General features: G+C 43.2%; 1 protein-coding gene across 1 annotated transcript in view; it reads right to left on the bottom strand.

Annotated features, from left to right (window-relative positions):
* AFG2A (AAA ATPase AFG2A) overlaps positions 1 to 14,810 on the bottom strand; it is a 232,585-nt gene that overhangs the window by 36,054 nt on the left and 181,721 nt on the right. Inside the window, exon 16 of the mRNA XM_039879553.1 lies at positions 195 to 359. Within this exon, the coding sequence (XP_039735487.1) occupies positions 195 to 359 (165 nt within the window). The remainder of the gene's footprint in view (positions 1 to 194; positions 360 to 14,810) is intronic.

Raw genomic sequence — 14,810 nt, 5'->3', positions numbered from 1 at the left:
AATAACTGAGATACAATAAAAGCCAGATAAGACACAATTTAATCTAGTGATTGCCTGTCATGTAGTGTACCTCCTGTGTTAAGATTTCCTGATATATGGTTATTTAAAACAGCTGGCACCAAGCAGTCTTTTCGCCGAGGACCCCAAGTCACCGCTTTCCTCCCACCGAGGGACCCTGGGAAGAACCCTCTTACCTCTGCCCCTGAATACGTGTCCGTGCGGAGGATGAGTTCGTCCAGATCAACGTCCTGACTGATCGGCATAGAGTGAAACTGCAGGTTAAATATTTCCCTTCTCGTCGCTGCATCTGGTAAAGGCACGTAGACGATCCTGTCGATTCTTCCAGGCCGCATCAGAGCCTGGCAAGAAGAAGGGGCCGTGTGGGTTAACCAGGCTCGGAGGTGACCTACTCCGTGGACGGTGCCCAAGCAGAGGGGACGTCCGGAATCTCCCGGACTTCCCACTATCGTCCACAAATAAAACACGTCCTAGAGACACTACAAGCTACTTCGAAGTTTCAAACTAATAAACAATATTCAGAACACTTTTGAAAATAGGAAAGCAGTATTTCTGAGAGGCTTTATGCTCCTCAGCAACTGTTAGGTCAGTAAAAGATGACTATTCTCTTTCAGGAGAATGCAAATATGACTTCCATTCATCACGTCAAAAGAGATTTTTTAAATAACTTCCTGCAGTAAATCTTAAATATGGCTTAAACTGTTTCAGAGAGCCCTCAGAATAGCCCAGCTCTGAGAACGGAATACTTCTGGTGCTGAATGCAGTCAAATAAACGTTTCTCATATTTTACCAGAGGCGACTGCCTAAATTATCTTAGAGCTAATGAAGTCATCTACTCAGAAACATTTATTGAGCAGGCATTATATAGCAGACTCTGTTCTTGGTACTCGAAAACAGCTTGAGATAGATAAGTGTAAAATTGACTATGGTGATGGTTATACATGTCTGTGAATATAGGAAAAACCACTGAATCCTCTATTTTAGATGAGTGGAGTTGCCGGTATGTGAAGTATATCTCAATTAGGCTGTTAAAAGAGAAACAGGTCTAAAATGCGTGTTCACGCGTGTGTGTGTACGCGTCCACCGAGGACATGGGGCCGTTTTCAGTTGGGGTAGGAGAACAAGCCTCTCCGAGGAGGTAACCTGGAGACACCCACGGGAGCCAGCACGCAAAGGTCTGGAGAAAGAGCATCATGGTAAAGAAAACATCAAGGGCAAAGGCAAGGCTGACTGGTACGCTCGGGGAAGGAAAAAAACCCGATGTGGTAGAAACACTGAGTCAGGGGAAAGAGGCAGGCAATGCCGTCAGAGAGGCAGTCACGGGCAGATCGTAAGGCCTCAAAAGACATGCTGAAGATTCTGGATTATATTCTATTTGCCATGAGAAGCTCTTGGAAGGTTTTAAGTAAGAAAGCGGAATGGAAAGATTTATATAGTACCAGGTCACTCTTGAGGGACAGTAGCAAAAGATCTAACGTGTATAATCAGAATCCCAGAAGGAAAGGAAAGACGGGGCAGAAAAAATATTTGAAGAAAGAGCCAAACTTTCCTCAAATTGGCACACACACATAAATTTCCATAACGAAGAAGCTCAGTGAATCTCAAACAAAATAAATGCAAAACATGCCACACCTAGACACATCATAACCGAACTGCTGAAAACCAAAGATAAAGAAAATCTCGAAAGCTGCCAGACTGCACACAGGGACAATGGTCTGAATCACTCATGACTCTCGATCAAAACAACGGAGGGCAGAAACCAGTAGAACATCTTCCACGTGACGAGACAATAAAAACAGCATCCCGGAATTCTACTCCCAGTGAAAATATCCTCCGATGATGAAAAAAAATTAAGTCACCTTCGGATTTAACAATGAGAAAATTTGCTTCCAGCAGACCCACACTGCAGAAAATGCTCAAGGAAGATCTTCAGGTTGATGGAAGATGACACAGAAAGGAAAACGAATCTTCGGGAAAAATGAAGAGCACTGCAAATGAAATACCCCCAGAACGGAGACTCCTTCCACCTCCCCAAAATTACTGTCGTCTCTGGCATAATCGGAAATGGCATTTCCTGAAGATTCAAGAAACGCTCGCTTATAAATAGTGAGAAACAGCACATTTCTATACGCGTAATTTTCGAGGTGAAGTATCCGGAAAGAATTGACAGAAGTAAATACAGACATCAAGGAAGACCCCAGGTGTGAACGCCTCGTTAAAAAAACAAAAGCGAAAAAAACAAGGCCCCGAAAACATAGCTGAGACTATACATAGAGCGCTGCAGAAAAGGCGAACGTCAAAACCTCGTTATGGCTGCTCCGTGGGAATCAGCTCTTCAGAAACCAGCACAAAAAATGAAGATATTCTCATCTGCAGTAAACCGTCCTTTGCCTCTGACCCAGGAGTCTCCTATCTTTTCTCAGCCTCCATGAAACTGCAGTGGTAGCTGCTTAGCTTTCAAATAGGGTAATAGGGAATTCCCTTTAGAATTCCAAAGAGACTGTTAAACTCACGCGGTCAACACCATCATCCCTCACACCAGCGCTTCATAAAATACTCCAGTGCGTACGAACAGATGTAATGGAAAAAGGGGTTCTTGTTAAATAAGTTTGGGAAACACTGGGTAGAAACAGGTTTCTCTGTGTAGAAATGTTTGGTGTCTATACTGAGGGATATTACAAATCTCTAAGGGCTGTAGTTATACAGAAATTCTATCCGAAATTCCCAAATTCTAATCACAGAACACCTCAAGAGTTAATATTCCATTTTGACTTTGAAAAATGCTGTATACTTTTCGCACATGTCACAATACCTAGAACATGGTGTCTAAAAGATATCTATTTATTCTTATGTACAAATTAACAAAGAAAGTCAAGTAACAAATGCACAGTCAATATAGTTCCTTTGTTCAAAAATAAGTGCTTTAATTATTTGCAGACTATCGCCTACAACTAACAGTTCATTAGGGGGAAATGATGCGTGATCTGCTTCCTTGAAAAGTACTTTATCCTATAATTCAAAACTACATTTAAATCATGGGATCACTTCCTCCCTCACCTAAAACAAATACAGGATTCAAGAAATTAGGATGATTCTAGTAGATATATACTTCCAAATTATTAAAAATATTATCTAAGACAAATAACATCAATATTTATATAACCCTCAGAGTCTAACAGGCACTCTCACGTACTATATTTCACTTAATATTCCTGCAAAGCCCGAGAAGTAGATATTATCATACTCTAAGAAACAGAAAATGAGGCCCAAGCACACGCAATAAATGGAAGAAACTTGGCTGAAATCAGGCCTCTGAATGTTGAATTAGTCCTTTCTCACTTAATTCTCCTGCCAGTACCGTATGACACTCAGCATTAATGGATGGATGAAAATTCTTGTTCTGAAATATGACGCAGATAACAAAATAAATTTAAATAATTTTCATCAAAAAATTATTACACATCTACTATGTGCAAGGCCCTGTTTTAGCTGCTAGGGAGATAGCTGTGAATAGCTTGGTTTTAAGTTTTTTTTTTTTTTTAAGTTATCCTTTTCACCCTTTTGGGAGAAGTCATTCTAGGCTGTTTTCAACTTTCCTTTCTGACAGCTGGAAGACCGTAGCAAAGGGTGTATCGAAGGCACTGGAACAGCACTCAGCATGCGTCTGTGCTTTCTCCCCGAGTCGTAGCCGTGTGCAGGCAGTGCAGGCTGAGTACACTTCAAGATTAGAATGTCGTCTGGGCCAACAGCCAGCTAGGCTTTTTCTGGCCTGATCTCGTCAGTGAAAGTGAGCTTAAAAAACAGTAGGAAAGAGCCTTCCTTCCTGCAGAATCCTGAATGAGTTAACACCCTTCCTAGAATTTCTTTAAAAATACTGCTCTACGATACTAGAGTGGAAGAATGATGGCACGTTGAATGATGGCATGTTGTTATTTTAAATCACAAGACAGCTCTCAATGAAGAAACAAGCCACGGCTCCCCAAAAGCTGGAGCGCTCCGGCCCCAAGGTCACAGACACTCTGGCCTCTCCATTAAATCTCTATTTTAAAAAATCACAGGGCAAACTGCCTTTCCGAGAGGACGTATCCAAGACCCTGGCAAGTCTCCACACCTTGACCAGCCTCAGTTTCCTGGTGAAAATCAAAGTGGTTTTTTAACTGAGAATTCTTCTCAGAATCCAGATGAGAAGACACGCCGGGCCCGATCCTGTTAACTTCAGGGAGTTTACCTGAAATCTGCGTGCGCCCCAGACTGAAAATTACGGCATCAGGCGATCTTTTAAACGTGACCTCCAGTCTCAATTCTAGGACTCCATTAGAGCATCCTACGCCTAAGGAAATGTCCACAGACTGCATGACACGGTCACTACTGAAATGCGTGATTGCTACTTCATTACGAATTCTCACTAATTCATAAAACTAACACTGTTAGCTGTTCTCCTTCTGACCTTTACAGAAAGGACTCAAAAGCATTTCTGGTATTTCACTTTGATTCTTACTGATCCAACCTTCTATCAGTTACAGGGCTGCTTTTTCTTTTTTAAAGATTCCGAAATTCAACTCCCGTAATTTCACATCCCATCGATGTTCAAATCTAATTTAATTAGCATAAATACTCATTCAGACCAAAGTATTAAAACAGACACTGAAAAATCGGGCCCTGGCCGCCATTCCTGTGCAGCGATCAGCAGGGGATGCCCTCCCGAGAGGGGAGAGTGGCACTGAGCCCTTAAGTCCCATGCTACTAAAAATGTACCAGCGTTATCCCAAGTCATGGAGGAGAAGGTTCCAGAAACGGGAGAGAGCTGGATCCGTGGTAACAGCTGTGACTTTTTTCAAAGAAATCGTGAACTTATTCTAGGCATCTCTCTCACTCAAAATCCAACTGATACATTGGTATGGTTAATGATACCTCTTATATCTCCCTTGAAACTTTCATTGCTACTCCATCTTCATTATTTGTTTCTTTACCATCTGACTTTCCCACCAGACTGCAGGCTATACGTAGTGGAGGGTATGTGTTGTTTTATTCGACCCCGGAAACTCAGCAGTGGCACGGACGAGGCACTCAGTAGCGTCCGCTCGCTGAAGGCAAGCCAGGCAATCTCCGTTCTGAACGGCGTGCCTGCGGGGCTGGTCGTACTGTCTGCAGTTCCATCCTTCCCTTCCCCTCCTCCTCCGTGGCCACATCGTTCCTGCTGGCTCATTCTAACGGGACATACTGTAACTGCCGATTTCTGACCACTGAACGGCACGGCACTTCAGGGGGACAGTCACACTCAAGCACAGTGTTCCGGGCCTCTGGCATCGTGGTGCGACTCCTGCCTGGCCCACAGCTGTCCCCTCCTCTCTCACGTGGCCCGGCCTCACGGCCCTCACACACACCTCGCTCTGCTCAGAGCAGCATTTCACCTTCTCAGCTACCGGGCAAGCTCCACCTCTTGTTCAAGTCTCAGCTCAATAGTCTTCTCCTTTATATGCCCTTCTATGACTCTTCCAAGTACATAATCTGCAATCTGGCATACAGGTTAAAAGTGAGGGCAAAAGCATCAGCCTGACAGGTTAAACTTTAACTGGGTCAACATTTTAGCTCCACCGCTTATCAGCCGTGTGTCTGGACAAATCATTTAAACCTCTCGGTACTTCAAAATCCTTAACAGTCCTAGTATCTACTCAGAGGATGATCGCATCAATTGAATGATATGATGGATGTAAAGAGCTCAGCACGGTGCTTGGCGCTCGGCATGAACGCTTCTCTTTAGATGCTGGGACTGTTCTGTATATTTATCCCCAGTGCTTGACTGAGCTCCTGGAGCACAGGGAGTGCTAGTTATCTTTGGATCCTAGTACCTGGCACACGGTAGACAATCATGTTCTCTGAATGAATGAAAGAACGAATGTTCCAAAACCTCCTATTTTATGAGGTCAGAATAACAGTAGAAAAGTCAGGTTAAAAAACAGATTCTTGATTTATCTTTCTAAAATATCAATGTTTAAAAAAGACTGCTATTTAATGACTCTCCACTTGCCTCTTCCTCTCCCTCCTTCTTTTCATAGCCTCTGAAATGCTCAATTCATAGCACTTTCGTTAAGAGAAAGGCGATCTTACCGAGCATGCTTGCTCTCATCAACAGAAAGCTGATGGGAGAACCGCTAAGAGAGGCGGCCCTAAATACACGCCAGATTTATGCCATCTTTTCAGGCTGCTGACCCGCCCCACTCAGTCTTAGAGATGGACACGGCTGACGTCTGGAAGTGTTTTATATTTCTGACTTTAGCTGCTATCTGTTAAAATACTTATTGTTTATTTCCAGCTGTACTGAGGGATAACTAACAAATGTAACTGTGTATATTTAAAGTGTATGACGTGCTGATCTGGTACACAGACACATTATGAAGTGCTTATCAAGATCGAGGTAATTACCACGTCCACGGCTTCACACAGTTAACTCTTTGGTGTGTGGTGAGAATACCTGAGACCTCCTCTCAGCAAATTTTGAGTATACAACACTGTGTTGGTCACTATGTTGGACGTTAAATCCTCAGAACTTACTCATCTTGTGACTGAAAGTTTGTACCCTTTCACAGATATGTCCCCATAACCACCTCCCCTTAGACCCTGGCAACCACCACTTTGTTTCTATGAATGGCCTTTTCGTTTTATTATTTATTTCTAAAATTCCATATGTAAGTGCTACCATATCGTATTTGATTTTCTCTGGCTTATTTCATTGTAGCTGCTATCTTTTAAGGCTTAAAATTCTCAATGTTTCAGAAATCCAATTTCATAATATTTTATATGTAGTTTAGTAATCTCTAAAAGTTTAAGTAGACTGAAGAAGGAATAGCTTTAGAGACCAATAAAGTATGCAGTATTTAGTAAAAATCATGTAAGTTAAGGCCCTGCGATGAACACTCTTCATTATAATACATGATAAATTTTTGGAGTGATAAGAAAGAAAGAAATTGTACTCAAGTTAGAGGAGTTATCTCCTGAACGGATCAGGAAACAGACACAGATTTTATATGTAATTTGAATAACAAAAACTTAACTACTTACATATTTAAAAGTAACTAGAAAACATCAATGGGGCAACTTTTTTTGTGTGCATGCAAAACACTATCGGCGATACAAAAAAACAGCAGATGACTTGGTTCTAACCTTTAAGAACTTTACACATCAAAAGTGGAGAAAAATCAATGTGCAGAGAATTAAATGCAGCACATTTTAACCTACAGGCTAAGACAGTAGTAGAAAAGATGACAAAACAGAAATAACTGCTACATTAATTACGAATTTAAAGATGAGGCAAAAATCAAATTGCAATTTGATGGATACTGTTATACTAAAAGCCAATCATTTAATGAGATAAAACCAGCCAATATTTACCTAATGCATATATAAGACACTTTTAGAAAGGCAGAAATAGTTCGGGAGGAGGGTGTTAGAGATCAGGATAAATTACACTTAAGCAACAGGCTCTGTAAAACCAAGAAAACCAATCTTTGTAATAATGCCTTCCTTATGGCTTGTAGCTTAGTGAACCTTTTAAAAAAAATCACTTGAGATCTTTTAATTTTATAGTATAACTAAGTAGTAATGATATATAGTTAATTAAAAGCATTATCCTTTAAATAAGTAATCCTTTTGAGATGGGTGTATTTGATACCGTGGAGAATATGAGGAGGAGGAAAAACTGTTTCCAAAAAGCTAAGAAAGTGAGAATTTTATTTTATCAATATATTTTTTAAAGACATAACATCATTAATGGTGCAGAACATAATTACCTAGCCTTAAAATTAAGTTACTATAACTGAGGAGTTAAGATGAACTGATGAGGTAAGACTCTGGAAATGAAGAATTGCCAGTGTCCTTAAGAAACCTAGAAACCTTTTCCTGACCCGAATGAGCTGGGCCTTAATGACAAGTAGGGGGACTTTATCGGGTTGAGACGGTGGACAAAGGCAGAGTGAATACTGGGTGCAACAACGTACCAACCACTGCAGGGAGGGCAAAGGTTACATGGTCACACTGTGGCCGACCTTCCCGCGGAGCACTGGGACTGGTCACACGTCTGCTCGGATGTGGCCTCCTTCAGGGCCAAGAGCCCAGAGCGGGCAGAGGCTCCATGAGTCAGAGAGCATCCGCACGTGACAGGCCACGAAAAAGGCTGGGAAGCACTGGTAGAGGACCCTTGGAACATGGGGCTATGGAGGTGGGTGACGTAAACAAACAAACGAAAAAGCAACTCCACAGCTATGATTATTTTATATATGGTGGGTATTGTCAAGGACTTAGAAAGTCCATAGGATATTGTGGAAGGTTTTTAATCAGGTGAAGGACAGGCCCGATTTTCTGTTTAAGAAAGTAAACAACTCTGGCAGCGTGGAGGTGGCACAGGAATGAAATACAGCTTCCAGTTAGACAGTTAAGACAATCTTGAGGTCTTTAATTAAAACATGAATAATAGCATGGCAGTGAACCAGAAAAAGATGACTGAAGAGATGTCTTTGAAGTAGATCTGCCCAAAGTTTCCAACTTATTAGACATTTCCCCTCTCGACGAGGCCTCTCCATCGTGCAAAGGAAGATAAAGCAGGGTTTCTTTTAGCTAGGTGTGGATTTGTGCTCTGCAAAGAGAACAATACTTGCCCATTTAAAGTCTAGATCTTACCATGTGCCACGACCTCACCTTTCACCTGCTGGAAATGCTTTTTAAACAACATTTCCATCCGCATCACAGCTGCTGAGGACCCTCAGTTGCCCCCGCACTACACGGCGCTCCGGGGCTCCCTGACATTCACAGAGCAGGTCGATTCTGCAGACATCTGCTGAGTATCTCCTGGGTGCTAGGCGCAGGATAAGGCGCTAAGGTGACAATGTTCTTTGCCCTTTGAAAAACAATTCTTTCAAACGGATTTCTGTGTGACGGCATCTGAGCACGTGTTTGTGTTAAAACAAACCCGTCCATCGGTCTGCAGGCGTCTGCCTCTGTGGGGCTTGCTCGGTTCTGTGACAGCCCACGGCGCCATGTGAGAAAAGACGACGCACCTCACAGCAGGTGTTGAGGAAGGATGCACCACGGTCCACGCGGCACTCGACAATGAGCACAAGAGCGAAGAAAAACAATTCCACACACACACGCGCGTGTGTGCGCGTCCTCGTACTAGGATAACATATTCACCTACTTCTATTTAAAGGCCCCTTTTTGAAGGTCAGGGGCTGGGTGAGAAAGGTGAAGGGAGATATCGTCAAGAGCACTGTGGTGAGTTTGCGCAGCGACGGATGATGACTACAATCAGTGGGGTGATCACACTGTCAAGTATAAAAATGTCCAATCACCATACTGTACACCTGCAACTAATATAACTGTACCATATACCAACTATACTCAAATACAAATAAAATAAATAAGTAAATAAAATAAAGCCAAAAGCCAAAACAGTGTTTATCTAGAACTAATCCTAATTCTTCCTCTTGTTAACAGTGAATCTGCTTTTTGATAAACCACAGAGCAAAACTGAAAACACTGCAATTAAGCTTCTGAATATCTCTATAAAATTCCCTCATTGAAAAGTTCTCTGTAAAGTAGAAGGGGGGCGGCTTCCTATGTATACACCGATTTAAAAAAATTTTTCTTTTTATGGTGACATTAGTTAACGAAATCCAACAAGTTTCAGCTGTACACTTTAAGGGTAAGGCATATACACTGATTTTTAATGTATTTAAATATAAATAATCCCATAGGTTCCTAACAGGGATGAAGGTGGGGGACGCCCTGACCCCTGCTTCTTTCTCCAGCATCCTGTCCCCGTACTCGGCCCCTCCCGGCCCTTTATTTTCCGGCAGCGCAAACTCTGTAGCTGAAAACCCGTCCCTCGCAGCGGCGCACGCTCCTCTCTCTGCGGGGACGGCGCCGGCCCCACGCTCCCCACGCTCCCCATCCGGGCAAATTCTAGTTCTTCCCTCAAACCACGTCCGCACACACGAAGGAATCGCTATTTTTTTCTTTATGTTATTTCTAAACACGGTTCACATGTCTACTGCACGTTATACGGTATTTGTTCACATGTTCTAACACCCCCCTTGGAATGTAAGGTACTCAAGGGACATATATTTTTCAAAATTAAAAAAAATCAGTTCATCGAAAATGCCAGGTGTTACGGATGGCAAAACCAAGGCAGAGAGAGGGTCGGTAAGTTCCCCAAAGTCACACAGTAAGTGGTGGAGACAGGAAAGCGGGCGTCACACTGGGCCACTGGGCCTCGGCACAGTCCCAGTCCGGCAAAGGTCACACTGTGAACGGACGCCGGGCTCCCTGCCTGGTCGGTCATGAGGGCAAGAATCATTTTTACTTAAAGCAAAAGCATTTTTTCTTAATTTGACACGAAGAGAATTAGAGAAGCGCGAGGATGTCTCCTCTCCCTGAACGCCTGCGCTTGCTGAGAGACCGCGTCGCGGCCTGGACACCATGACGTGGCAGAGCTTGGAAAAAGCGTTCTGGTCGTTTAAAACGGTCAGGTGCTGAGCTCCTACTCCACACGGGAACTGCGACCAGAGCTCTGCCAGGCAGGTCCTCACGACGCTCAGGAGGACACTCTTGCCCCAGCTGGCGAGAGGTCAGGGAGCCGCCAGCGGTGCGAGGGCGCGAGGCGGCACAGCCGGGGCGCAGACTACGGTTCGATCCCGCAGGCCCTGGCAGCTAAAGGGGGCTCCGCCGCCCCACATTGCTACCCCAAGGCACATTTCCAGGTAAGTCAAAATATTGTTAAAGTTTTAGTAAAAATTGGGGGAAAACTGTGAACCAAGACTTCGTTGGTAGATTATGTCAGTTTTCCTCCTCCTTTTGTAAGAAGTGCTAATCAGAAATCAGTCACGTGGGCGGTGTGCCCGGTGAGGACGGGGCTTACTGAAGGAACCCCTTTAGTAAGGGAACAACGACATGTAACGGAACACGGACCCAGACTGTCCCGGCGCAGAGCCACCCAGCGCACACCCACGGGCCGTTCCGATGGCTCCCAGGGCTTCGCCTGAGCTGCTGGTAAGGTGCGCCTGGCCGGTGCATGAAGACATTCTGTGTTTAAAGCCTCGGAGGGTATTTTAACCTAGACTCACATTTACTGATGTGTGTGCACTCACGCTGCACACTGATTTTGCATATATGTATATGTGTGTGCATGTGTGGATTTGGCCCCACGCATGAAACTGCAGAACTCGTTTTATGGCTCAAAAACATAGAAAGAAACGAAAGAGTTCTTCCTCTGCAGCAACAGGGAGCTATCGACCCTGAACAGAGACATTTCCTGTTTATAAGCGGCTGGGAAGGCGTGACTTCCAACCCAAATACCTAGCTTGGCAAGTTAGTACTGTGTTGACTGATGCTTTTATAACCACTTTTATTCTACCTTAAATATAAATATGAAAAGAGAGATGACTCGTTTTTTCTCAACTTTTTTTTTTTTTTAACAGGTTTAGGAAAATAGGAAAGAGAGGAGAATATTATAAGCAGAGTATCGGGGTGGCAGAGGGTGGCACAGCTCTGACAGAGGTGGCTGAATCATCTCAATCCCACTCTGAGGGTGAGAGGGAGTGGTTATTTCTCTGTATTAAAGAAAAAAAGAAAAAATGGAACTTTCGCAGAATGTTACAAATCTTTAAAGAAGAGTCTGAAAGTTGCAACTACAAGTCCACCACATTCTCCTGCAAAGCATGTAAAAAGCTTTCTCACGGGCCACGGGATCGACGCTGCCTGGGGCGTGAAAATGCAGGGGGCTGCTGATACGCCCTGCTTCCACAGCACCTGGCATTCGCTCACAGTGCTCTGAGTACCCATATTTACTCTCTTAAACACTTCGAATTATTTACTAGAAATGCTATACACCAGAAATTGTGCAGGTTCTTGTAACGTACATTATTTGTTGAATCCTCGAACAACTGTGCAAGGTAGCCGCAATCACCACATTTCTCTTCCTTGCTAGACTATGAGCCCCGTGAGAATGGGGGACCATATTTGTATCGTTTACTCTTCCAACATCCGGCCAGGAATATCTTAAGTGCTCAGTAAATACTGTCGACTGACTGCCAGCAGTTTTCCAACACACGAACCACAACGAATAGCCTCCAATGGCTCATCTAGTAAATCGGGGTTATATAAATGCTCTATTTCGTATGGACTGTACTGAAAGCAGAAGTGGCTTTACGTCAATCACGTCTGGTTTCAAATCCCTGATTTTCCATTTGCTAAGTGTGTAACATTTATTAGCTAAGTCCTCTGGCTTCTCTCAACCTCATTTCCATTATTCTAAGATGTGGTAATTCTACTACCTTTCAGGGTCATCCTAAAATGAGATAATGCGGAGCAAAACTGTCAGCACAATTTCAGGGATATAACGTACTAAATAAATGGAAGCTCATGATGCAGAATGATCTGGCCTTGTGCGTTCATTTGCCCGGCACCGTCACCCCGTTGTGTTCTGCTCTGCATGGTCCCTATAAGAAGTCATCAGAATTGTGACCTTGTCATTTGTGTGTACTGTCTCTCTTTTCTCCATCTTACTTTTAAGGTTTTCTTCTCTCTATCATTAGTTTCGCACGATTTAATCATGGTGTGCCTTGTGTAATTTTTTAATGTATATCTTACTTTGGGTTTATTAACATATATACTTTCACCACATTTGGAGACTTTTGTAACGATAATTTTATGATCTGATTTTCTGCCCCCTCTCCCTCATTTCTTATCAAGTACTCTGAGTACATGGCATGGTCCTGCGCGTTACTGAGGCTCTGTCGGTCCCCCAACCCCACCCACATTTTTTTCTTTCTGTGCTTCGTTTGGATAGTTTTATTGCTGTGTAGTATCTAATCTGTTGATGGGTCCAACCAATAAATATTTTCTTCAGAGCTGGAAACTGTATATTCCAGCTCTAGAATTTCCATTTGATTTATTTCACAGCTTCGATTTATTGCCTCTGAATTATACTTTCCTTTAACTCCTTCAATACACGTAGCCATTTTAAAGTCTGCTAATTCTTTACTCCTACAAGTTATAGTCTATTTCTCCTGACTTGTTTCCTTCTAATTATTCAGTTTTCCTATTAAAAAGACATTGGATGAGACTGAGGACAGAGGAGAGGGTACTGGCAGTCTGAAGAGACAGGACACAGGAGATGGCTGTCTGCGAGAGTGGGAAAGTAAACGGACTAGGAATAAATGAAATGTTATCTAAAGAAACCGAGATTTTGGATATTAAGAAAAAAAACTGCCAAATCAGTTTAAATATCTTCAAGAAGCTTCAATGAAATGTTTAGATTTTTTTGTGGGGGGTTCTAAAATAATAGATAAAGCACGTATTTTAGGTAATTTTAAGAAACTGAAAGGAGCTTAAAAGTAAAAGATCAGACAAAATAGTATGATCGCTGTACACGAAGAGAGCCACCACGACATCGCTAGAGATCGATCCGCACAGAACGTGGGGGCTGCCCCTTCGTGTTTTCCGTGAAAAGATTGAGTGAAGTGCAATACCGTTGGCCCAGACACTCGCCGGAACCCCAGCTGCCCAACGTGCCCCCGGCCTTTACCCCCGTGCCGCCCGCTGCTGGCATCCGCTGCTGGCGGGGGCACCGTCCACAGCGTGGGAGCAAAGCATCGGCAGTCATGGACACGAGCTCGGGGCCTTTATTCAGAAAGACGATCCGGAGGAGCCCAGCACACACGGCGACAAAGATGTGGGTCTGCCGGGCCTTCGCCCTGAAGCAGCGTGCTTCCTGGGCTCAGGTCCTCAGCTCATGGGCCTATGTGACCATCCCACGCCCCACTCCCCGGCCCTCCCACCCCTGCCCTCAGCCCTGTGGTGGAAGAACTGGGAATCCCACTGAAAATTATTCTTTCTTATAAATCCTCCTCCCCAACAATCTACATATGAAAAGCAACAAACAGTCTATGAGCATAATAAGTAAAAAGGCTGTAAGGAGTAGTTTTAAGTCTCTAAAATTTTAAGTGTTTGCACTCCCTACAAAAATCAGGACACAACTGAGGCCAGGAAAAAAGTGAGTAAAAGCAGGAGCCCACCTCTGACCCTTAGCTCTAAAACACACGAGATGGTCGAACTGACTCTACCCGCGGCCACAGATCATCTGTGCGACTCTGACGATGAAAAAGCTCAGGCTCCGGAGCAGAGCTGTCCAATGAAATACAGCTTGAGTCACGTATGTAATTTTTAATTTTCTAGTAGCTACATTAAAAACATTTAAAGCTAAAATCAGTTTCAATAATGTATTTCCTTTAATCCAATATATCCCAACTGTTATTGTTTAAATGCCAATGTAAAAATTATTACGAAAATATTTTACTATTTTTGGACAAAGCCTTTGAAATCTGGAGTATATTTTACATTTCGGGCACATCTTGATTTGGACAAGCCCCATTTCGAGTGCTCAATAGCCACATGGGGCCACTGGCCACCAAACTGGACAGGCAGCTCCAGGGTTTACGGAGACCTTCAATGAAGAGACCATCCCCAAACACATCTAAATGCTAAGGGCACTGGATTACTATGAGGGAATTTATGAAAAGCATTAACCAGTCTCATCAACTCCCTTCAAATGAGAAAGCATCTTTCTCTTCCAGACATTTCATCTTAAATGATAGTAGGATGAATCTTCTTATGTTGCCAAATGATTAGCTTCAATTGAATCTCAATTTCTATCCGACATCACATCTGAAACACAATGTCAGGCCCACCTGAGTATCCGAGATGATCAGTTTTGTTAAATTAAAAAATGAGTTGTAAGTTCA

The sequence above is a fragment of the Pteropus medius genome, unplaced genomic scaffold (genome assembly GCF_902729225.1).
Source record: "Pteropus medius unplaced genomic scaffold, Ma_sr-lr_union100, whole genome shotgun sequence".
Classification (NCBI taxonomy): domain Eukaryota; kingdom Metazoa; phylum Chordata; class Mammalia; order Chiroptera; family Pteropodidae; genus Pteropus; species Pteropus medius.
The sequence above is the reverse complement of the archived record's forward strand: the minus strand, read 5'-3'. Positions and strand labels throughout refer to the sequence as shown.